Source organism: Oreochromis aureus, linkage group 22 (assembly GCF_013358895.1).
Source record: "Oreochromis aureus strain Israel breed Guangdong linkage group 22, ZZ_aureus, whole genome shotgun sequence".
In the NCBI taxonomy this organism is placed as follows: domain Eukaryota; kingdom Metazoa; phylum Chordata; class Actinopteri; order Cichliformes; family Cichlidae; genus Oreochromis; species Oreochromis aureus.
The window spans coordinates 32,332,947-32,358,641 of NC_052962.1; the positions used below are offsets into that span (position 1 = coordinate 32,332,947).

Sequence of the window (25,695 nt, forward strand, 5' to 3'; positions counted from 1 at the left end):
TGTCCTCTTTGATCAATTCCAGGACTTCATCCTCCTGTCCCTCTTCCTCTTTTCTGGTCTTGCCCTCAGCTGGGCCTCATCCTCCTGCCGTTCCACATCCTGCCCTTGGGTGCCCACTGCTGTACTGGGCCCTGGGTGTCCTCCTGGATGGAGGCAATTGGGACTGGAGGCCTGGTAAAGGCCTCTGTCCTAACACCTCATCCATTGGGACAAACCAGGGCCAAGTGGCAGCAGTGATATTCCCACACCCCCTCACCTGATGCGGGATACTTGCAATGCTACAGGCAGAGAGAATCAAAGTGGCAGTTCACCACAACAGCAACAGTACAGGTTTACATGACTAGGTTCAAATAATTCATATTCCCATGGTACTGTACATACTTTGTATTTTTTCTTTAGGTTGTCCCATTTTTTTTCCGCCTGCAACGGGGTGATTTGGCCCGCCAGGCCCATCTGCTCCAGGATTGCCCTGATAGACGGAATATGAGAGGACATGTCAATGATGTTAATCCCTGAACAGGATCCACAGCAAAATGTGCCAACTTCAAACTACAAGAAAGGACAGGCACTCTCCATTATGCCCAACAGATTTATGCATGCATACTGGTGCTATACCTCCAACCTGCAGCGGCTGAGTTCTTGGCACCGGTGAACAGGTGTTAATTTTCACCCCGGAGTCTGATGAGCTCAGCCGTCTGCTCCTTACTCCCTGGACATTGGAGTACATTCTCTACCATCTTACACTTCTGTTTCATCATTTTTCTGTTTGACGTATTGTATAATACGTTTGCACATTCAGCTGTGTGCAGACTCCCAACTTAAATCTCAGCCAAACCGATTTTCTCAGGAACAAATACAACACTGACATAAGCCAAACAATAACATTTGTAAGTTATTTGGGTGACTTATGTGACACGTTTAACCTGAGTGGCGACAACGCGGGGGCGTTGGAACGGAGTACGCTGTTCTCGCCGGCTGGATGAGTTATCGGTAACAGATGTCTCCGAGAACGTCAGAGCACTTGCACTGCAGATATGTGATGTGTTGCCACATTGCGCAGATATTTGGAGTTTACACGGCTACATTTTTGTCTGTTGTTGTCTTAACGTTTTTTTTGGTGACCCTCACAAGGTAATATTAAAACTGACCAGTTACAAATCAGCGGGACTGTGTATTTCCAGTCACCTACGTGTGACGACTGTGGATGAATTCACTGTGACATGTACAATTACACTGCCATTGTCTTTTGCATGTTGACATTTGTGTCGGTACTTCGGTAATACATACATTTATGGATGTGAGTGCCCTCCGCCGCTGTTTCTGCCACGTCTGTACTTGCTGCCATCATTACAAACTGAATTGGCGGGGTGCGCTATGCATTCTGGGATATGTTGGGCCCACGAAGGATACACAGACCCATCCTTAAAATTCAGGGAAATGAAGGACGCATCTGAAGGCTGCATTTCGAGCAGCCTTTGGATTGGGACAGCCTTTGTCACGTCGCTGTGACGTGTCGGCCTTAAACTGCGGCCTTTAAGGCTGCAGACCCTGAATTGGGATACAGCCATAGTCACAGCTGCTGAAGGGTCAGTTAAGATAAATAAGGTACATTTACAGCAGCAATCTTTCATTCAGATACTTAGATTTTCTGAAATGCTCCAATTTGTCATCATTCTTTTCATTGATTGTTATAAATTGTTGGCTATTGAAGGACTTTTGAAGCACTTTTCCAAAAATATGTATGAAATTCCCATGAAAGCCATTTCATTTTGAAGCTTTTTTAAAGGCCAGACTGAGCTGGCTAATCAGCAGGAAGAAGACTGGCTGAGCTCTGCTCCTCTGCAGACCAATCCCTGTTGACTGCTGATAGCCAGTGGCTATTATCAGGCTATTATCATTGCTACAGCTATTCATAAATCAAAACATCATTTGCTTATTTATTGGAACAACAGGTCATGTACCCTCTTTAAACATAAACTGAATCTTGAATTTAGAAAATAACTCAAATAAAATACATACATGCTAAACAAACTGTAGACCCATGAACAGCTGAAAGAACATAATGAGAGGAAAATCAGAATATCAAGAAAAGCTGTTCTTTAAGTATTTTGTGACCCTGCTCTCAGTGTGTTACAACAAAACTGATCCTTCCAGTTCTGTGTTCTAAAGAAGCAGTTTATATCAGACTATTACAGGCACAGGCATGTGGGAAAGTGGGCGAGTGCAGGCAGATTATTAGCAGCAGAAATCAGGAGTAGACGCTGCAATAGCTGCTTAAGTTAAACAGACCTCAAAGGTCTTTACATGTTAGAGGGAACAAGAGCAATAACAATAATAACGTTATGGATAAAGAAAAGATGAAGCTGTTTTTGTTGATTCTCCTCTGCTGTGGCTCATTCGCAGGTAAGAAAAAACTTTAAACCTTTGAGCTCTGACAGCAGAGTCATTTGACTAAAGCTGTGTTTTTGCTTTGTTTCACTTTAAAGCTCTTTTAGCCTGAATGTTGTAAACTCAGTTTTTATATTTATTTTCTAGAATTTAAAAAAATCCATGTTTTATCAGGTATACTTTGACAACTGAATTTCATTGCAAAGTTCATCACATGTTTGCACTGGGTAGGAGTTGCTTTTAAATCTCATTTCACATGTGTTTATTAACAATAAAAAGGCATTAAATTCTATTCTATTCTATTCTATTCGTTTCATTTCTATTCATGTCAGATGTGACCTATTAAATACGTTTTTTAAAGATTTATGTTGAATATTAATAGTTTTATTTTTGGACATTCTTGATCATTTGCACATGCAAAGCGTATCAGCCACGTTGGTCCTTTAGCCCCAAATCTTTGTCAAAATATAAATTAAAAGCTGCACAGTCCTGCTGTAGAGCCTTCTGTCACTGTTAGTGCAGATTAAATGAGGATTTTTTGACTGAATAATCTAGTAGTCTATCTGATCTGTCACTGGGCGAGAGGAAGGGCGCAGCCTCGATAACTAAATGAATCATATTTCTGATACTTTTTGTGCATCTGATTTATTTGCTAACATTATAAACATTGTCCTACAGTGAAACACTTGCTGAAGTATTTTGTCACTGGATCCTCTGGAGCTCCGAACATCCCAGAACTTTTTGGTGTGCTGATGGTTGATGGCATTCAGGTGGGTTACTGTGACGTGAGCAAGAAGATATTGGAACCAAGACAGGAGTGGGCGAAGAACATTTTAGAAAAACACCCTGAGCAACTGGGCTGGTACAAGCACAAGTGTTTTGAGCATCAGCCAAACTTCTTCAGAGAGCTGATTTCCAGTTTGAAACAGCAGTTCAATCAAAGTGAAGGTGCAGTATTTCTGTTATACCTTAAATGATAATGAAACATTGAATATACCAAAACTTTTGGAACGTTTGGAATAATGTTGGAAGAGTGTTTAGATTTTGCCTTTAAAATGTTTTCAATTGCACCGTTTTTTCAGTTTCTTACAATTTATAGCCTAGTTGTCAGACAGCTCCAGATGGGTAATATTACAAAGTCAAATAATAAATAAAGTGCTGCTGTCCAGTTACAGTAGCGCAAACATTATGTTGCATATTCACAGGAATGTATATGCACTCATTTGGTGGTGCATAAAAAATATAAATATTGTAATACTTCTGATAAGTCATTTATATGTCTGGAACTGAAGCTACTACAACACAGACCACACATCAAAATAGCTGTTCCATCAATGAAATGAATAAATTTTACCTTTCTGCTGAGAAACTAAAGAGATTTCCACACCTACTTTAGACTGAGAGTATTAAATCTAGTTCTTCATGATTCTTTTACTGAATAGAGAGAAAACACGACTCAGTTTTCAAAGTGTTTATAATTATTTATTCAGTCATCTTCCGGAAGAGAGAGACATGCACAGCCCAAAGCCATTTTGCAAATCTCTGGCATTAGAAGCCAAAAATGTGTATCATATAGGTGTTATTTTGGTCCTTTACACGTCACACATAGTTTCGATAAAAACAACTCCTTCTGTGTTACTTAGTTCCGTTTTTTCTGTCTGGTTTCCTGTATTTTATTAATATGCCTCTGTTGCCAAGGCGACCTGTCACCCTCTGACCTAGTTCTCTCTCACAGCTGGCCTTGCTTTATACAGGCCTTTATTATTAAAATACATAAAACAATATAATCAGAAAATAAGCACTAAGAATATATATTTATTCTTTAACAGAGTAACCTTTCATTTTTAAATGGACCCAGTTTAAATGCACAGCTGTCACCTCACAGATTTATAGCAGAACCTAGAGCACACTCAGCCATAACATAATTAACTTGAATTAAAGATTTAGTAAATCATTAACTTAAATCATTACATTTAAGTTTTCCATTTATTTTCTCATTTTCAGCAGTGTTTCTTTTTCTGGTTGTATGTTATTCTTAGATTTTTATCATTTATCATCATCATGTGATACCGTCTCTGATTTCAGTAGGCGGCACTCATGGAGATCATTTTGAGTGTAAAAAGTTATGTGACCTTTTTTTTACATGAGCTCATACACAGAAAGCCCAATTTAACAGAAAAAGTTGATAACCACGTTTGTGATACCGTTGGGTCTCACAAAGAAAGCCTGGCTGTGTCGTACTTGCTGCCTGTGGAGTATAAACATGAACATTAATCAGGCTCATTTATGAATTCTGTAGCATTTCAATTAGCTTCCATTAGTTATACTAATAAAAAATTCTCAGATTGTCTGACTTGAATCAGAAAACAAACCAAGGCTTGGAGAATAATAGAGCCTCACACAACATACATTATTAAAATTATTCACTGCGATGTTTTCTTTCCTTCTCTATTCAGGTGTCCACATTTTACAGAGGATAGATGGCTGTGAATGGGATGAAACCACTGGGGAGGTTATTGGTATAATACAGTATCATTATAACGGAGAAGACTTCCTTGAATTTGATCTGAAGAAACGGACATGGATCGCACTGAAACCAGAGGCTGATGTTACCAAACAGAAATGGGATAAGGACCAACCTAGAATAACACACAAAGAAAATGATCTCAAAAACATTTGTCCAGCGCACCTGAAGATGTATGTGAAGCATGTGAAAAGCTCCCCACAGAAAAAATCACACGAGCTTATAAAGTTTAGAGGCTAGTCTTTATTCACACACACAAACAATATGGGGAACTCTGATTGGACATATGTGAACCTAGAAAGTGGGGCAGAGAACAAACAAAATAAATACATAAAAAATACAAGGTTACAAACACAAAACACAAACTGAAGCTGAAAATATATGCATGAGTTATTTTGTGAACTAAAGTCAATTTTATTCTTTTTTCCTCCTTACACTTTTAAAAATGCCAGTGCTGCCTCTGAACATCATAGATGTGTGCTATGAGTTTGATATTGATGTTTTTTCATGTCTCCCTATTAAATGTCTTCCTTTTCCATTTTCCTGAGTAGTAATATACCTGTACTTTTATCTTTTCCATTACACTTTCTACGACCATCCGATCCTCCAAACAGGTTTTCACCTGTTGCTTACACCCCCACACATTTATCTCTGCATCTCAGAGGCCAGCTGAAACCAAGCCCCACCTATATAAAAATGCCCTAATCAAACACCCTGTATTTTTCCTCGCTACTTTACATCGGCCCTTGAGAGCATAACACTTCGTTCATCAGCACGAGCGTTTTACTTTTAATTTAACTGTTTTAGGAGCATTTTGCTTTTTCTTTAGTGCTCTGAAACACACACACACAGGCTAATAGTTTCAAACAGAATACCACAAACAGCAGGCATTCCTTTAGAAATAAACTCTGATACTTCAGATTCTTAACTCTGCAACAGCTAGACCCCCTACAGTCAGCAGAAGAGGTCATCCTTATCAAGAGCATCTCAACTGTACATCCATAGTTTTCAATACAAGCAGTCTCCTTTATCTTATGTCAGAGGTCCAGCGGAGCCAGACCCATCGGAGTCGCCTTTTATCTTTTCCATTACACTTTCTACGACCATCCACCAAACAGGTTTCACCTTTTGTTTACACCTTTATCTCTGCATCTCAGAGGTCAGCTGAAACAAGCCCCACCTATATAAAAATGCCCTAATCAGCCACACTAACCCTTTACATCGACCCTTGAGAGCATAACACTTCGTTCATCAGCACGGACAGCAAACCTAAGAGCATTCTTTTTAACATGGACAACATATATGGTAGGTAAAACAAGACTATTAACGGATTCTTAAATTTATACAACTGTATATCAAAAAATATTCAAACTGTTTTCTCTTCTAAACAAAAGCCTGATTTTTAGGAACTTCGCACACCGTGACACCCCACGTTCCGCTTACACAAGGTTTGTGTTTCTTCTTCTCACACAAAACAGTTTGTGCCTCATTGTTTAGAAGCAATCTTACCTGTTTCACACATAGTAACATTAAAATGTGTATTTCTCATTCTTTCTACAGGATCACAAAGCTATATAGGGCAAACAACGCCTCTAAAAAACACAAGGTAAATACAGTGTCACACGTGTTTTAAATATGTGTGTGTGTGTGTGTGTGTGTGTGTGTGTGCGCGCGCGCATGTGTTCTGTTTAAACCATGTATTAACTGTGCTTATCCCCCCGGGTACAGGTTCAATAAGTTGTCCAGAAAAACCTACAGAAGCGGGGGCAATAAGACCAAGCCTTACGTTAGGTATGTATACAAGTCTCTATACATGACGCTCAATTTAAAGGAAAAAAGGTTTTAAATATTTACAAATGTTCTAATACACCAGGCCCGAGACAGAGTACACAGTGTGTCAAGAACCGGGGCCATCCGGAATAACACAGAACAAAGTGTGAGTATAGGCATAAATAAATCAAAAGAGCCAAACACACCCTGCTTTTGAAATGATACGCCATATATATATATATTTATAATATTTCTAACACCCATCTATCTCCACAGCGATCACACAACCCCTTGCCACTACGGACCCCTTGAAGACCCCTTGATGTTTTTGGAATATTTACGTGATATTGAACTCCCAGAACAACAAGAAAAACCACAACCTTTGGGCAACGTCGGAGAATCGGAAGAATTCTTCATCACCGGGCCACACATACCAGCGAGTGAGTGCCTGCCTAGTGATTTCAGTGATGTTTTCGAGTACAGCCTATCAGATTTCAACATAAATGACATACCCGCCACTCCAGAATGTCTCAGAAACAACCGTGATTCAGACATAGGTTTTGAAGAAGGTTGCATAACAGACTCACAAATATCGCAGGCATATGATGCATACTTAAATACAGCAAAACCCTCTACTTTTGAACAGAGCCATTATGCTTCAAAAAATGATATATTATCTTTGATCGATGCTAAACTTAGTCAACATCAACGAGAAATAGAGGCTAAACTTAACCAGCAACAACAAGCAATACAGCTGAACTTGCAAGAAATAGTAGCTAAAGTTAACCAAGATCGAGAAGCAGCACAGGGCAACTTGCAAGAAATAGCACGGGTTCTAACAAGTAGCCAGCAGGCAATAAACGAGACCTCAGGTTTATTACGTCTCATTAATACCACCATTCTAAATAGGTGACTTTTAAAATCCACATCATGGACCCACCCTGTAAATTATTCAAGCACAATGATGGTACCTCTGCTAGGGCTAAATGGTTCGACTTTGAGGCTTTTAACCAGGCGGCTGCGCAGTTAGTAAGCAATTGTCAAGTTTTGCATGCAACACTTAGTAGTCTCGCTGCAGCACGCAGTGGTGTGTCTAATGAGCGTCCTTGTCCAACTCATTCTGAACCTATTGCTGATGATGCATCCGAAACACAGACGGAGTTTCCTGTAGCCACGAATGTTACTGTTGCAGGGACTGTTGTTACTCAGGATACCGATGAATGTCTTATTACTGAGCCTTCTTTCACCCCTGAACGGGTGGGTGCACCCAGGGCACATGCTTATCAGGGGGCTGCTGCTACTGTATCTGTTGCTGCTGCTGTTGCTGACGCATCACCACACAGCCCCTCAAACAATGGAAATTCCTCAAGTGTTAACCATACACAAACACATGCTGCAGTAGTTGAGCCCATTGTTCAGTCTGGGTCTGGCAGTCACAGCCAGCTTAGCATCAGAGAGATACCTAATTTCAACGCCCGAGAATTGCGCGAGCGCCTTGATTTTAGGGACATAAGTCTTGATGATCCAGAACAAGTGCCAGAAAGAGTTAGAAGCTGCCTAGCTAATGTGATAGATAGAGCAGTGGCTGGATCTCAGCAGGGTTGTGTTCTAAATGTGGTCCTCCGTGGGCCCTCGTTGGCTTCTGATGTTCAAGCTGTTTTAAATCCTGATGATCAGTATGACCCTGACCTGTTTCTCGACCAAATAGCACAAGTTATGCAAAGTAACGACGAATCTATCGGTGATGATGAATTAGAGTTTATTGTCACGGTTGCACAAAATAGTAGCGGTGGGGCTCGCTTAAAACTGGCAAACATCCCTTATGATGACATTCTCTCAAAGAAGGGTAAACATTTGTATACACCAAACAATACGCACAACAGTTTGTGCTTCTCCCTTTGCATAGCACATTCATTAAACCCAACAGCCCCAGAGCATGAAAAATATGCTACTGCTAAACAGTTACATGCTCAAGTAGGTCTATGCGACACACAGACAGTATCATTCTCAGATGTCTGCAAATTTGAGAAACACCTAAACATTAAGATAGTAATCTATTATCACGCAGCAGGGCGTAAACGTCTGCATACTTTTTTCACACATGATGAGCCAAATCCAAACACTGTAATGCTGTACCTACACAATGAACACTATCACCTGATTGAAAAACCCACAGCTTTTCTAGGGGCAGGCTATGTGTGTAATTTTTGTTACAATACATATGATTCACCGCTCTATCACAGCTGTAAACATAGATGCAACGTATGTTTCACACTCTGTCACCACCACAGAGGTCCCACCGTGAAATGCAGTGACTGTAACCGCATCTGCAAATCACAACACTGTTACCAACAACACAAATTACCAGAAATAAAACACAACATGGTCCCGTGTGACAATATGAAGCATTGCATGAGTTGTGGTGTCACATATAAAGAATCAAAGAAATCACCACACAGATGTGTCCAGCCTAAATGCGAGCACTGCATGAGCCTAAATTGGCCGGGGACTCTGAGCATCAGTGTTTCATACAGCCTGTTGAACAACAGAAGCCTTGTGATAAATATATTTTATATGATTTTGAGACAAGGTATCACAACGGTAAACATGAGGCCAACTTTGTGTGTGCGTCTGATCTGAAGGGCAACAAGTTCTCATTTAATACGTTAAAATGTGTGGCGGCGTTTGTGCAGCATTACAGACGCCCGAGGTTTCGTGGGTACACGTTCATAGCCCATAATGCATCAGGATTCGATAATTACATAGTTTTGGAGTACATGGTCAAGCAATGTATAACACCTACCGTCACAATGAGAGGGAGCCGTGTGATTTTGATGCATGACAAGGAGTATGACCAGCGGTGGATTGATTCGTTCAGCTTTTTGCCCATGGGTCTTGCCAAAATACCCTCTGCTTTAGGTTTTCAAGACCTGCAGAAGGGCCATTTCCCACACAGATTCAACACTAGGGATAATGAGTATTATGTCGGTCCATACCCGGACCCCTCCTTCTATGGCTATGAGCGCATGTCTGAAAGTGGTAAGGCGAGCTTCATGGAATGGTACCAGACTGCCTCACAGAACACCTTTGATTTTCAGGCTGAACTCAGGCGCTACTGTGTTAACGATGTTGATGTCCTGCGTAAAGCATGTACCATATATCGTGACACTCTGTTGGGTTGTACACAAGTTGATCCATTCATGCACACCACCCTGGCTGCATTCAGTATGGGTGTGTATAAAACGCTGTTTCTGCCTAGAGACACGCTCGCTCTCACGTAGGATGGTGCATACGTTGAGCAGAATAAGACATTTTCAAACGTCTCTATTGAATGGCTTCAATATGTGTCCCACACCACCAGCACAGTGATAAAACACGCTCTCAGAGGAGGTGAACAGAGGGTTGGGCCATATTTTGTGGACGGCTTTGACCCCACGAGTAACACGGCTTACGAATTTGCAGGATGTTTTCACCACGGATGTGTTAAATGCTACCCCGAGAGTGAAGTAAATCCTGTCAGCAAAGCGTCCTACGGTTTGCTGCATCGTGTGTTTTGTGACAAAGTGGATGCACTGAAATCACAATACAGTTTGAACGTTGTTGTGATGTGGGAGTGCGAATGGGCTGCCTTGAAGCAGACAGACCCTGCAGTTGTGACTTTCATGCATACATACAGAAAGCCAGAACGCCTGAACCCCCGAGACGCCCTTTTTGGCGGTCGCACAAATGCTATAAAACTGTACCACAAGGTTGCGTGTGATGAAAAAATATTTTACTACGACTTCACCAGTCTCTATCCCATGGTGCAATCTAAAAAAATTATCCTGTAGGACATCCTCAAATCATTTACAGCAACTTTGACAAGCTAGAAAATTATTTCGGCTTTGTTAAATGCACAGTACTGCCACCAAGAGGGCTTTTTCACCCCGTCCTTCCCTACAGGTGCCACGGCAAACTGATGTTTCCACTCTGCAGCATGTGCGCTGAAGACCAGAACCAGCACACTGCATGCGGGCACAGTGACAGTGAATGGGTGTTGAAAGGTACATGGGTCTCATTTGAGCTTGAAAAAGCTGTTGAGAAAGGATACAAGCTTGTTTCTATTGATGAGGTGTGGCATTTCCCCAACAAGACCGACACATTGTTTAAAGACTATGTGAAAGCCTTTCTAAAACTTAAACAGGAGGCCTCGGGGTATCCAGAACATGTGAAAACCCCTGACGAACAGCAAAAGTACATAGCCGAGTATTATGAAAAGGAGGGAATAATGCTGGACCCGTCCAAAATATGTGTAAATAAAGCTGTTCGAAACTGCAACAAGCTGCTGCTAAACTCGTTATGGGGGCGTTTCAGTATGAGGTCAAACATGGCGTCATCTGAGCTCATCACAGACCCGTCCAGGTTTAGTCAGCTAATGTTCAGCGACCAGTACGATGTGCGGCAGTTTTGTTTCATCTCTGACGACGTCGCCATGGTGCAGTGGCGCCACGCCGATGGTAGAGCATCCCGCGTCAAGGACGTTAATGTCTTTGTGGGCGCCATGACCACTGCACACGCCAGACTCATGTTGTATGATTTGTTAGACAACTTGCAACAGCGCGTGCTGTATTGTGATACAGACAGCGTCATTTTCACAGCACGGCCTGGCGACTGGATGCCTCCTCTAGGCCCTTTTCTGGGTGATCTCACCAGTGAATTAGCTTCTGGACAGGGAGGTGTGGGCCAAAATGCTACGCGTATCACACATCGCTGGGCAAAACCCAGGTCAAATGTAAAGGTGTAACACTGAACGCACAAAACACCAAAGTTGTCACCCACGAATCCTTGAAAGGTTTAGTCCGCAAGTTTGTAGCCAATCAGGCTTCAGACGCACACCTAGTGGCTGTGTCTGATAATATCAAACGCGATAAAAAGAAGCTTCATTTGAAGAATGTATCTGTTGTGAAGAAGCTTAAAGTTGTCTACTACAAGCGCCGTGTGCTCCCAGACTACACAACCCTGCCTTATGGATTTTAAATTAGATCAGGGGTTTGACGCTAGGTTGCAGCACCCGTTCAGCATGGTGGTCAGCGGTCCCAGTAACTGCGGCAAGACTTTTTTTGTCAAAAATGTCATTGAAAATGCATCCGGGATTATTTCGCACAACATTGATAACATTGTGTATATATACTCATGCTGGCAGCCTTTATATGACCAACTTCTTAAGATAAGAGACATAAACTTTGTTAACGGTATACCCGAATCTCTGGCTGATGACACCCTTCTGCCTATAGACAAGAACAATTTGTTAATTATAGACGATGTAATGAACGATGCCGCTAACAATTTAGAAGTACAAAACGATTCACAAAGTATGTGCATCATAGGAATTTGAGTTGTATATATCTGGTTCAGAATTTGTTTATTCAAGGAAAATCCAGTAGAACTATTTCCTTGAACACCAACTACCTAATATTGTTTAAAAATCCTAGAGATAAATATCAAATCATGCTTTTAGGTAGACAAATGTTTCCCGGCAATACTAAATATTTTTTAGAAGCGTTTAATGATGCTACATCCGCAACATACGGGTATCTTTTAATAGACTATAAAGCCAAGACCCCGGACTATTTAAGACTCAGAACAAATTTACTGTCAGACCGTCCGGTTGTTTATATCCCAAAACAAAAAACTGTGAAGAGGTGAAAGGATGTCATCATGCATGCGGAGGAATCTGTCTCTGTTGGAGTTGATATACAAGTCTCCGCCGGCTCTACGCAGAGTTATTATTAGCAATGCAAACTTGGATTTCATCAATGCTTTGTGTGACATAGCCTTTAACGTATTGCAAGGTAACATTTGCTTAATACATGTTAAGCAAACGTGAATAAGATACACCATTTTGCATATGAAATAAAAAAAATACACAATGTTGACCGCATGTGATGGAGAAGTCATTCTGCACTTGTTTTCCTGAATATAAAAGAGTGGAACAGTTTTTTAGAACAAACACCTTTATCTCTGGTGGAAAACGGTCTAGTGAGTTTCCAAAACTATCAAAAAAATAACAGCGTTTGTCTCTCGAAATATAAACAGCAAGCCAGTGTTCCCCGGGCATTGTAGAAGGGTGAGTGTTTACAATAGCCATAGCAGGCAGTCTTTGAAGCTGTACATTGGGTAGCACCCCTAGAAAATGTGTGTTTTTATTGATAATCCTGCCGACCACAGATGTTAGCTCTATAGTGTTCATGACCGTGTTTGCTGTCTCAATAGTAATCCAAGAGCACCTGTCTCATATTAGATATTTCAGTGACTGAATCAAATACTGAATAACACAAGATGTTCATTGTGCGGGGTAGCGGGTTTCTGAAACGGGCTTCAAGCCTCACGTTCCCAGTTTTAATTAATGATACATTGCCCGAATGTCCTTCGTCAGCTTCCAGATTGAAACAGAATAATGTATACCCGTTACCAAAGTCGTTACATGCCGATATGGCAAGTGCCCTGTCCTTTAAATGTCTTCCAGTGGTTTGTATCAGCTGATAGAATTCTCTGGTATACTGTTTTCTCTGAAAATTTGGCTGGAACGGTTTAGCAGGATAAGCCTGACCATCAGCGATATAAAGAAATGAATTCTATGTCACAGTTTTCGAAATTAAATGGGTTACGGTGGGACTTCCTGTAAAAGCTTCATTATCAATGAATGCAATGATGACAAATTTAGGTATCCTGCCCATAAATAAATTGTCATTAGTTGATATTCGAGACCCTGCTGGTATGGAGAAAGTCTTTAAAGATACTCTGTCTATAGCATATTTTGCGTTTGCATGGTGCAATGCCTTGCTGTGTGCAAGTCTGACGCCGGTGATATACTAACTTTCTTGACAAAGAGACTGGCTGAGACAATTTTAACTCTGTACGCATTGGCATCTGCTGTCATGAGAGCAAATTCGTCTTTAGAGCGCACAAATTTCAGTGACAGGTCGATTCCATTAAGTAACAGTTTTCTTGAAAAAACAGATCTGCGTGTACAGGAGCTATCAATTCAACAATGCTGCTATTCGCTGTATATTCGCCTCTGGTCACAAGGCCTTGGTTGTCCCCTTCTATGGATGTGTCATTCATGTGTGATGCTGTATCCTTACAGAATAACCCTGTGCTGAACTGTGTGTCTAAAGTGTCCTTATTATAATTGATAAGACATTCTATCACACCTCTGTATGGATACGTGTTGGATGATTGACTAATGAGCGTGTGTCCCAAATTAACATCGACTTGACTAAATAAGCTGCATCCGGGATAATTAATAAATCCCACGTTAGCATCTCTAGCCAGGTTTGAGCCATCAGCGTTTGTGATTCTCACACGTGTGTAGATATATGTGTCATTTAGATCCAGGTAGTCTTCGCCGGACGATGAGATGTAAAACTCGATCGGGCCTCCATCAGTGATTGCCGAAACAGGAGGTATTTCAATAAACGTACTTTTCTCAATGCTGGTCTGTGTGTAGGGAACAGTAAACAGGTCCAGCTCTGTTTTTACACATTCTCCAGATTGGCTGTGTAACAGTGCCATTTAGAATATGTCAAATGCTGTAGTTTTTGAACGCTTGGTTCTGGGTCTTTTCACTCCGCGTGACGGTGTCCGTTTGTTGGATCTTCTGGCTGATTTTGTGGTTTTACGCTTTCTAGATGGTGTGCGTGCTGTGGGTGGGGTTTTTGAAGTATTGGGCGTATACACATACACTCCGTTACCGTCCTGCTTAGTGGTTGTGGGCTTAGTTATGTTGGATATGACATCAGACACTATTCCTGACGCTGCGGTTTTTAGGTGGGGTTTGAGTATACCGACTCCTTTTTTAAACAGCGGTACTGCAAATCTAAATAAGCTGCGGAACAATCCGCCCAGACCTGCGCCATATTGCGTGCTGGTCCCTATATACCCTCCCAAATCACCCCCGGCTTGGACGATGTAATATTTTAGATATCTTGTCTCGTCTGTGTTGTAGACAGCCATCCTTTCTTTTTTAAAATTGCTGTCTTATCGGACGGAAGTGTAGCTTGACAAACACCTTACCGTATAAAAAGGGTATATGTTGATTCTGATCGTCTTTCAAATCAATTTCTATGTCGTCGATTAACGTCTTTGACACAGGTGTGTAGTGTGGACTGTCAAATTGCAAAATGGCTACGCGCCGGACATCGTCTGTGATATTTATAGCCCTTAATAGCCGCGCGTGGGCGTCACCCACAAGTTGATAATCGGCGATATCTGCATAAATAAACATGTTGTATTTTCCCCCGTATATGTCAGCAGGATGCGGTGCGTATGTGTTTTATAATGAAGTACAAATGGTTCTTCTGTTTTGAATCCTAGGATTTCTGCCAGTCTCCTCTAAATGTGAGAACGCTGCCTCTAGGCCCCATAACACTGACATAGTTACTAACGGTGTTGTATTGTGTTTTAATGTCCGCCGTGCCTGGCTGCTGCTGGCATTTCAAATTAAATTCTTTTATTATCTGCTCCACAGAGGTATAATGACCCACAGACAGCTCAATCGTCGTTACGGATAGGGCATCATCTTTGACAGGGTTATAAATTTCTACTAGCGAATCTGCTTGTGGAAAAGACAGCCAAGTCTTGTGGTACTGTATCTCTATAACAGCTACCTCATACTGATGATTCAAAACAATAGGTTTTGCTAACTTTGTTCTAAAATTAGATATCTTATTGCCTGGGTAAACATGAGCTGACGCATTCGAGAAGAGGGTCACATAAAAGCCTGCCTTGTTGTTCTTTTTATCCATCCTTCTTTACTCTGTCTCTGCACAGTGCTGAATGAATGACTGCAGAGCTGTGTCATCAGGGTTAATCACACCTCGAGGATGTCTTTTTCTGGAATCCATGAATTAAAACTTGCGGGCCATCCTAACCATTTTACTAGAGCCATCTTTTTTCGGCCCACCTTTTTTCCAGCCAATATGCTTTCAATTTTAAATGTTTTGTTTTTATCAACAATCACACGTTGTATTTCAGGCTCATAAAATGTACCTTTCAACGCCTCTCCTGCTAGATCGATTAGTCTGTACACTGGGGGCTGTCTCCCTATACATTCTTTGACTGTGAAAATCTCACCGGTGTAGGTTTGTTCGTATCCTTTTCGAAACACTCCTCTCAGTTTTGATATTCGTACTGTGTCGCCAACATTAAATTTAAAACGCACTTTCCTCTGAGGCTTGGTTTTGTACAGGGTGTTAAAGACCAGCTTCTCATTATCCTTATTTACCTCTGCTGGAGCCATTTGGATAGATCTGTGATAAGCATTGTTATATGCCTGTGTGAGCTCTGGGATGACGTGTACATATCTCCTTGAGTTGACGGATGTTAAGTACTTCCACATTCTACCCTTGAAGCTGCGGTTGAATCTTTCAACAATACTAGATTTAACCTCACTAGCTGTTGAGAAATGTTTGATGTTATATCGCTTCATTAGCTGTTTAAAGGTTGTATTATAAAACTCTTTGCCTTCATCTGTTTGTAGTTTCATAGGGATCCTTCCCTCAGCAAGTATATCCTCAAATGCGGCTGCTACGGCTGGGCCCTTCTTGGTTGTGAGACATCTAACCCACGCATATTTTGAGAATACATCTATACATGTTAGCAGGTATCTAACATTATCATTATCTGTCATGTATTCAGACATATCAACCAGATCGGCTTGAAACTGTTTGTCGATTCCATTAACCAATACTCTATTTCTGGGAAAGTGGATCCTGGCTGGTTTATGGAGTGTGTAAGTGTCGTCTCGTTCTAAATAATGTTTAACCTGTGATAATGAGGGTTTTACACCTATTGCCTCAGCGGTAGCTATCACGGAGCTTATTTAAACTGGCCAAGCCAGCCGGATGGGCGGATCATGATAAATTTTATACAAGGTGTTTTCCATGATGTATGCAAGACACAAATGATAAAGCTGTTGGTGTTAACACGTGTTTTTATTTCATTCATTCACACAGACAATGAATACTGAACAGCATACATTAAACCAGGTGTCTCCCAGCCCAGTAGTTACCAATCATGCGAAGCATGGCTGGTTTAACACGACGGACATAACGACTTGCTTCTAGCAGCTGCACAATGTTGTCGTTAATTGCGCATACTATATGTTCTGATGATCTCAGTTCGGTCATGGTGTGTTCTGCAATCCTGCTGAATTGTGTTCCAGTCCCATCGACTGTGTCTGACGCACAAACAGGCGTATGGCGGGATGAATCGGTCTGTCTTGAGCCTTATCATCACATCGTCATAGTAGATGTCAAAGAAATACTCGGGCAAGTCGAGCAAGCAGCTGTGTTGCACCTGACTGGGATGAGATATTTGACATCCGTAGCATATATCCTGTAGAAAGTCGTTTAGCGCCAACATCAGCAGATGGTGGGTTGCAAGCTTGATGTCGATAATGGTTTCCTCACACAGCCCCGATCCTGTAGGATCCTGCAGCAGCTGAGGAGAGGGGGGAGGAGGTGGTGGGGTCTGGATTAACAGCGATGGGGGCGGGGAGTCTGGTGTGTCTGTGAGGTCCCACGGTTGCGTGTCTCCCTCTGAAAAATGAGAACAATAAAAAATGTTATATTTTGTTGCATAGATACACACAAGCACACACACGCCCACATATTTAACCTACCATTTGGTTTATTTAGTTGTCGGACGGCCTTATGATTTTAGGTTTGCACAGGGTAGAAGGCAAGCCAGTCTTCGAACAAGTCGCAAAATCATCAAAGACAAGGCGTTTTCTAATACCCTCGTGCGCAGTGTTGAGTCTATCTCTCTGATGGCGTCGTCAACCTTGCTAAACATATGCAGCATAGCTCTCCAGTCGCACCACTGTATAAAAACATATCCTTAAACCACGTGAGTGCGCTCTTCTATGCTCAGAGGGTGAGGATTTAACCTCCAGTTTTCAACCCCTCTGGCTGCTATAAAACTTTCCCTGTCATCACATACACTGAGAAAAATAAAGTCATCGGGCTACGGTTAAAACGATCAGCCTCGACCCTGTAAAAAACTCTGGGCCTGTTGGACTGTTCCACTGGGAAACATACAGCATCTCTGGGAAGCGCACATTGTCCAAGTCCGCACAAACAACAGTGCGAAAAGAGTTTCCAGTTTCTAGTAGACATGCGTTGTGACTCCCCAAAAGACTCCCTCACCACAATCTACACAGTATAACTGCTCCATTGGTATATTTAACGGTATACACATACCCGTTACTGCCTCGATATTCTAACTTAAATTCAGTCCCATCTACGACGTTTTCACAGCGTTGCTTTTTGCGGTGAGGGCCCCGGCATACGCCTGTAGACGTACCTAGAGCAGCTGATGCTTGGGCGATGTCCAGGCTGCTCGTCATGGTTGATACAGATGTCATCCTGCACTCCTTAGTTAGAGGTGTTCTTTAGGTTGCGCTGTTGATGCTCCAAATGGTGAAAGAATCCGTTTTTATATGTATTGGACCAGCCCTCTAGGAGATGTCGTTACCACCCCTTGGGGTTGGGCTCGGTTTCAGGTGACCTCTGAGATGCAGAGGTAAAGGTGTGGGAGTGTAAGCAACAGGTGAAAACCTGTTTGGCGGCTCCACTGGGTCTGGCGCCGCTGGACCTCTGACATGATAAGATCGCTAAAGAAAAAAAGCAAAATGCTCCTAATGCAGTTAAATCATCTATGTGTGTTTGTGCCTAGTAGATAATTAGAGGGCTAGTTGCATTAAAGGAACATTGGGGGTTGTTACAGTGAATATGTGTTTTTAGAAGGTGAAAAACTATTAGCCTCTGTGTGTTTCAGAGCACTAAAGAAAAAAGCAAAATACCCCTGAACTAGTTAAATTAAATCATCTATGTCTAAATAACAGAGCTCTGAGACCTATACAATGCTTTAAAAAAGAGTTTAATTAAAACACGTAATGGTTTCATTAAATAAAACGCTATTAAACACATGTAAACTCATATGACCCCTGAACTCACAAGCATGTACAAAGTCCATTCACGCGCACATGCACGCGCAAAGTCCGTTCACGCGCACACATGAACGCGGAGGGGGATTGGGGGGCAAAAAAGTATAGGTATATTACTACTCCCCGCTCTTTCGCTACTCAGGTTAAACATGATATATAAGTCACTCGGATAACTTAAAAATGTAATTGTTTGCCTTATTTCGGTGTTTTATTTGTTCGTGAGTAAATCGAGTTGGCTGAGATCAAAGTTATTAGATTATTAGATTAAATAAAACTTTATTAATCCATCGGGTGGGTTCCTCCGGGATTTTCACACAGCTGAATAAACGTCAAAAAGAAAACTATGGGCTCAAAATGTGGTCATAAATATTTTGTACTTCTAAATCAGTTTTGTACTTGTAAAAAGAATTTGTGTATGTGTAAAAAAGATTTGTGTGTGTGTAAAAAAGATTTGTATGTGTAAAAAGAATTTGTGCGTGCGTAAAAAAGATTTGTATGTGTAAAAAGAACTGCAGGTCTTTGAAGGGAATAAATGCCCTTTTACATGCCAACCCAGCGTTTTCCTTCATCACCACGAAGGAAAACAGTCTGTGGTCGTCCGAGTTTGGTGATTTTTGTGTCACAGGTCTACTGTTTAATACAGCGCTGCGGACCGCGGGGGGGGGGCAGTGTTTTGGAAATGACAGTCTTCATTACAAAGCTTTCTTCGTTATGAATTAGCATACATGTTTTATTGAACATTTGAAGAACTAGCAAAAACCAGAAACTCTTGTAGAGGACATAAAGTCAGAGATAGAAACGACAAGGAGCAGGTGCATCTAGTACAGGTAGAGCTGCTGCAAAACCCACAGAGCTCAGCAGCCAGCGCAACAAATTCTGGATCCTTTGCTTTTTAGTTAGCAGTTAGCATTAGCAGCACATCCTGCGTCCGATGTGAAAGGACCTTTATGCTGCGCACTGTGACTCACAGCAATGGTCCCGGGTCAGCCCTGACTTTGTGTTAAACTAATCCTAAAGTAATAATGGTATTTCTAACCACTGATATACCAGAACTTTATCCTTTCAACAGCTGCGGACCTAGCTGCTATCGGATATTTATATAGAGATCCTCCAGCTTCAAGCTGTATTACCCTTCAAGGACCTGCAGTTCAAAAAGTGCCCTCCGACAGCCAAACCCATCTGTTCTCTGATTGGATTGTTACATTTGTGATTGACATGACATTGACTAATCAGATGAAAGGAAGAAAATAGGGTCAAAATTGTACTTGTGACTTGCAGGGTTTTCTTTGGCTAAGTCCACACACAAATCTTTTTACACATACAAATCTTTTTACGCGCGCACAAATTCTTTTTATACAAATCTTTTTACGCACGCACAAATTCTTTTTACACATACAAATCTTTTTACACACACACAAATCTTTTTACACATACAAATCTTTTACACACACAAATCTTTTTACACATACAAATCTTTTACACACACACAAATTCTTTTTACACATACAAATCCTGATTTACAAGTACAAAACTGATTTACAAGTACAAAATATTTATGACCACATTTTGAGCCCATAGAAAACTGATTAAACAGAAGTGTGAGACGGTCGAGAATTTACGCCAGTGTCCTGCTATATTTTAGATAGCAAGGAGCAGACGGCCGAGTTTATTAAACTCCACCGACACAGCAGTGACGCAAATCTGAAGGCTAGACCGTCCCATTTCACAGCCTCGCACTTCCGGCCTTCTCGGTCTTCGGAGGACCCGGCCCACGTAGACCGCGAAGGCCGGGTCCTCCGAAGGATGCAGCCGACGTTTTGGGACACAGCTTACGTTTTACTAGCGGGCCGAAAGTGTTACTGACGGGAATCTACAGCGTCTTGAGTTGAATTAAGACTTCAGAAGTCATTCGTCATGTCGAATGATCAGCGGATAAACTCTCAGGTTGGTAATAAATGTATTACATGTATAAGAACAAGCATCATTTTAACAAATGATAGCCGTACAGTAACTTTTATGCTTATTGTAGCTCCTAGCTAAAAATGCTAATTTAGCGTAGTTTGCCCTGGATTCAGCTTTGACAAACAAATATGATCGACTGTTTCTAGTACAATTCCAAAGTTATCATCTTGTACCCTCTCAGAGCCCTGTATGCTTGCAGAGACCCCTACAGTAGGGAAACATGCAAAACGGTGTCCAAACCTTTGTATTTTAGCTTTATTTATGTCTTACACAGCATCCCAACTCTTTAGCTAACTTATTAACTTTAGCTAAAGTGAATAGTTAGTCTAATTCATTAGTGCAGCATTACTGGATCACCTCTGTTTGAAGTGATATAATATGATATACAACTATCACTGTGTTTAACTACCATAATAATTCTTAGGGTACTGAGTGCATGCTTAATTAGATTTTTTTTAAAACATACTGCTCCATTGCTATGTTTGACAGGCTGAAGTTGTCGGGTCACCTCCTAAATCGACCATCTTTTACAGGTGTTTTGTGCCAGAAATGGAGTGTCCACTGAAGACTGAAGATACTGAATCTCTATGCCTTGCCATTGATCCCTCTTGTGCCTTCATCTAGACAAGAGACATTAACTTAACCACTCTCACATGCTCTGTACCTACATCACCTTCCTGACAGTCGTAGCTTGGCTCATCTGAGGGTGAAATTATAAGAATGTGTTATTTTGCAAAGTGCTCTCTAGGGTTCCTAAATAAAATATGGCATTGAGGTCATTTCTTTTGAATTAATCCCTTCTTCTGAAATATAAGAACCTCTCCTGGTTTTAATGGCACTTTCTGTTCTGTTCCTTACTTCCTGTTCCACTCCCAACCCCAAATAGATGCTGACAAGCTGACACAGTAACATGGAAGAGGGAAAGAAGTTGGAAAGGACTACTACAAATAAACCCAATGCCTAACAATGAAAAATGTAAAATAAGAACAATAATAATAATAAAGGTAAAAGATGAAGTAACAAGTTTTTAGTTTCATGTTTATTCCAAATGATCATCCAGATATCTGTGACATGTGATGACAAACACCATAATGGAAGGCCTTAGTCATCACATGCTTAAACTCATCATATATTTTTGCATATGCTGAACAGGCAGTCAGACATGCTGTAACTGTGGGGTAGAAAACAGCATGAACACCATACGGCAGGGGTCTCAAACTCCAGTCCTCGAGGGCATGGAAAAGTTGCATGACACCGGCCCTCGAGGACTGGAGTTTGAGACCCCTGTCATATGGAATATGACAGGTGTGGTTGAACTTCATGAAGACTCTGAAGTTTCTCTTCTCTTCTGGCAGGACAGGAATGTCGCCTTGTCCTGTGAGCCACCGTAAGGATGTAATTAGAGTAGAACTGGACTGTCACCGGCCTCAGGCTCTTCACCTTTTCAAAGACAAAGCAGTCATTTAGATAAAATATTAGATATTGTTTACCTGTAAATGCACAAAGAGAATTTAGAAATGTAATTATTGTCAAGAGTGAACAAGCACTGATAGTGTAATCTACAGCTGTGGCCAAACGTTTAGAGAATGAGAAGTGTTATTTATTTACAAAGTTTGCTGTTTCAGTGATAGTTGTATATCATATTATATCACTTCAAACAGAGGTGCTCCAGTAATGCTGCACTAATGAATTAGACTAACTATTCACTTTAGCTAAAGTTATTAAGTTAGCTAAAGAGTTGGGATGCTGTGTAAGACATAAATAAAGCTCAAATACAAAGGTTTGGACACCGTTTTGCATGTTTCCCTACTGTAGGGGTCTCTGCAAGCATACAGGGCTCTGACAGGGTACAAGATGACAACTTTGGAATTGTACTAGAAACAGTCGATCATATTTGTTTGTCAAAGCTGAATCCAGGGCAAACTAGGCTAAATTAGCGTTTTTAGCTAGCAGCTACAATAAGCATAAAAGTTACTGTACGGCTATCATTTGTTAAAATGACTTTTTTTCTTATACATGTAATACATTTATTACCACCCTGAGAGTTTATCCGCTGGTCATTCAACATGACGAATGACTTCTGAAGTCTTAATTCAACTCAAGACGCTGTAGATTCCCGTCAGTAACACTTTCGGTCCGCTAGTAAAACGTAGTTCTATTAATCTGCGTTTGAACCGGAACCGGATGTAAGTTCCAAAAAACTGAATTTTGGAACTGAAATTGAATTGTAGAACTGAAACTGAATGGTGAGAAGTGAAACTGAAATTATTCGAGAGCTGAATTTTTAAAGGATCAAATGCAGTTTCAAAGCAAATCAATTCATTTTCAAACCATAAATTCAATTTCAAATTAGACTAATTCAAATTCAGTTTTCAAAAGCTTTTATTCAAGTTACAATTCAGATTCAATCCGAGCAATTCAAATTTAAATTTAACTTATTAAAATTCAGTTTCTGATGGCACAGATTTCTGCCCATAATCCTCTGCCTTATAATTTAAACTCTCCAGCCCTGCGTTCCAACTGCGCTCTTCTTTCATTATCCTGTCAGTGTATTCAAGCTACACTTTGAGTTCATGTTGTGTCTCCCAAGTCTTGCTTTTGGGTCCACATCCCACCTGCCATGCATAAAATCCATGAGATAGTGCATCCATGACAACGTGCAATATTAAAATAATATATTACAGAATATTTTTTTCTTTATTTCTCTCTTCAGGTGTTCACATTTTACAGATGAGAGAAGGCTGTGAATGGGATGAAAAAACTGGAGAGGAGACTGGATTTTTGCAGTACGGTTATAACGGAGAAGACTTTGTTGAGTTTGATCTGAAGACACTGACATGGAACGCACTGAAACCAGAAGATGCCATTACTAAACAGAGATGGGATGCTGACAGTGTTAGAACAAATGTCAACAAAAACCTTTTCATTAACATTTATCCAAAGTGGATAAAGAAGGTTTTGTCCTATGGAAAAGGCTCCCAGCAGAGAAGAGGTAGAATCACAACACCTGATGTGGTTTCGTGGATGTAGTAGTAGTAGTAGTGTTTATTTTGTTTATTTTGTATTGCATAGTCTTCCAAAAAAAAAGCAGTTGTATGGCACAACATTTTGGCTTATTTTGTAATTATTGTAATCATTGTAATCAAGAAGGTAACTCTGAAAGAGGCTCGATCCACACACGTCTGCTACTATCTGTTATTGATCATTTCAGTTTAAAATTTCTGTCAATAAGACTTTCAGGCACAAAGAATGAAAAATAAAAAAATAATAGGGAGGGTGCTGACAGAAAAATTATTAAGTACTCATTGAGATGAAGAGGTCTTTAAGTAAGAGAGGATCTTTTACAAAAAAAACAATACAAAAATGTAAACAGGTAGCTAATGCAAGGGCATATTATACAATTATTAAGAAAACTGTGTGCAAGGGTAGTTGTAGATAATGTAACATTCTAAAATATTGTAATGAAATCAGTTTCATAATCTTTATAGCTTATCCCATTTAAAGGTCATTTAAAGTATTTTCCCAAATTTAGCTTTACCGCTTGTTCATACTAACGTTAAAATGTACCGTGATGTGTCTTCAGATCCTAGTTATCTCTCTACAGAAAACTGGACCAGCTCCCATTCAAAAATCCTAGGGCTATTAACACAATAGACTAAGGACCCTAGAACTGAAGAAGCTTCTCGAATGAGAGGTGAAACGTCTTCAAGCAACTTAAAGAAGTCTAGATGCTTTTTTTCTTTCCAAGCTCCTTAGACTAGGACAGAGGTTCCCAAAGTGTGGGGCCCGCAGCCATTGCAGGGGGGGCGCGGTATGAAAAGAAAAAAAAAAAAAAAGAGCGCTTGGACACTGTGGACAGGTTTTGACGGGCTCCCACATAAACGCAAAGCAGGAGATGAAGCATCGCCATATATGTTTCCAAACCAACTTCCTTCCAAGCCAAAGACTAGAAAATATGGTGAAGCATATCTTCCTTTGGCTTCACCTGCACAAGTGCCAAGGTAGGTCTCCCTGCAAAATTAGTTTCCCTGCGTCGAGCACGCTGGGCTCTCCAAATCACGGCCAAACAGTATCCCACATTCTTGATTTTTAGTTCACAAACACTTCTTGTAATAACTACTCCTGGCATTTTGGACATGTTAGCTCTTTATGCAGTAAAGTTACAGTGGGATACAAATAATATCAGGCTGATCCTGCCGTAATTTGTTCCCCCTGTTCAAATCAAGGACAAACAGTATCCCACAGTTGTTTATGTGTTTAAACCCATTTTGCACAGAGAGACATTTCTTGAAAAATGTATTGACAGCAATGTTGAATATTATTACACAGGAAAAAAAAACAACTACACGTAAAATAATTACACCGTGACGCCTCTGCCTTTCTAAATGCAGGGACAGTAACTGCGTGTGTATATGTAAGCGTGTAAAACCTGAAGATAGTCAGATTAACAGTAACAGTATTTTGTCTCTATCTGCCATTCTGCAATTCATCTCATGTAAACAATAACGTGGCGCACAGCGTGACGTGAAAAGAGGCACATACCTTTGTCGCTTGCGTGATTTAACTCTGTATTCCTCGTCCCACACGTAAACGCAAAAAGGAGTTTTAAATAATCTCCGCTTTCGGTGAATCGCAACGCCCGTTTACGTGTTGACGAAAAGCCCAAACGCATAGAAACAGCTGAGTTTTCAAAAATACCCGTGTAGGTGTGGACGAAGCGTAAAAGAGTTAGTAGTATATTTTATTACTACCTGTAATTTATTGCCGTTTACTTGTATTTGCTTAATTGTTTACTAAATGTTTGAGGTGTGAAATAAACCGCAATGGAGTTTGTAAACAAAATATGGGTGTGTGCGTTTGGAGGATGTGTTTGTTTGTGTGTGTGTGTGTGGGGGGGGGGGCGAACATTTTTCTTGTAAAAAAAGGGGGGGCCTGGCAAAAAAAGTTTGGGAACCACTGGACTAGGATGACCTGGATGACTGAGAACCTTCACAGACATATTATCACAATAACTACCACAACAGAAACTAATTTAAGCTGATGGTAGCAGGAATTTGCCCAG

At 40.8% G+C, this 25,695-nt stretch overlaps 3 protein-coding genes across 3 annotated transcripts in view; all 3 read left to right on the forward strand.

Annotated features, from left to right (window-relative positions):
• LOC120435545 (proteasome subunit beta type-8-like) overlaps positions 1-260 on the forward strand; it is a 1,468-nt gene extending 1,208 nt beyond the window's left edge. Inside the window, exon 3 of the mRNA XM_039605327.1 lies at positions 70-260. Within this exon, the coding sequence (XP_039461261.1) occupies positions 70-260 (191 nt within the window). The remainder of the gene's footprint in view (positions 1-69) is intronic.
• Positions 261-2,214: 1,954 nt separating this feature from the next.
• On the forward strand, positions 2,215-5,448 carry LOC120435935 (major histocompatibility complex class I-related gene protein-like). The gene is made up of 3 exons (XM_039606145.1): positions 2,215-2,403; positions 3,067-3,336; positions 4,845-5,448. Exons 1-3 carry the CDS (start codon positions 2,343-2,345, stop codon positions 5,150-5,152), a joined length of 639 nt encoding a protein of 212 aa, XP_039462079.1. The 5' UTR covers positions 2,215-2,342; the 3' UTR covers positions 5,153-5,448.
• An 864-nt stretch (positions 5,449-6,312) lies between these two features.
• LOC120435936 (hereditary hemochromatosis protein homolog) lies at positions 6,313-24,389 on the forward strand. Its single transcript, XM_039606146.1, has 6 exons — positions 6,313-6,360; positions 6,473-6,518; positions 6,641-6,703; positions 6,786-6,848; positions 6,959-7,122; positions 23,347-24,389. Exons 5-6 carry the CDS (start codon positions 7,005-7,007, stop codon positions 23,661-23,663), a joined length of 435 nt encoding a protein of 144 aa, XP_039462080.1. The 5' UTR covers positions 6,313-6,360; positions 6,473-6,518; positions 6,641-6,703; positions 6,786-6,848; positions 6,959-7,004; the 3' UTR covers positions 23,664-24,389.
• Positions 24,390-25,695: the final 1,306 nt, after the last annotated feature.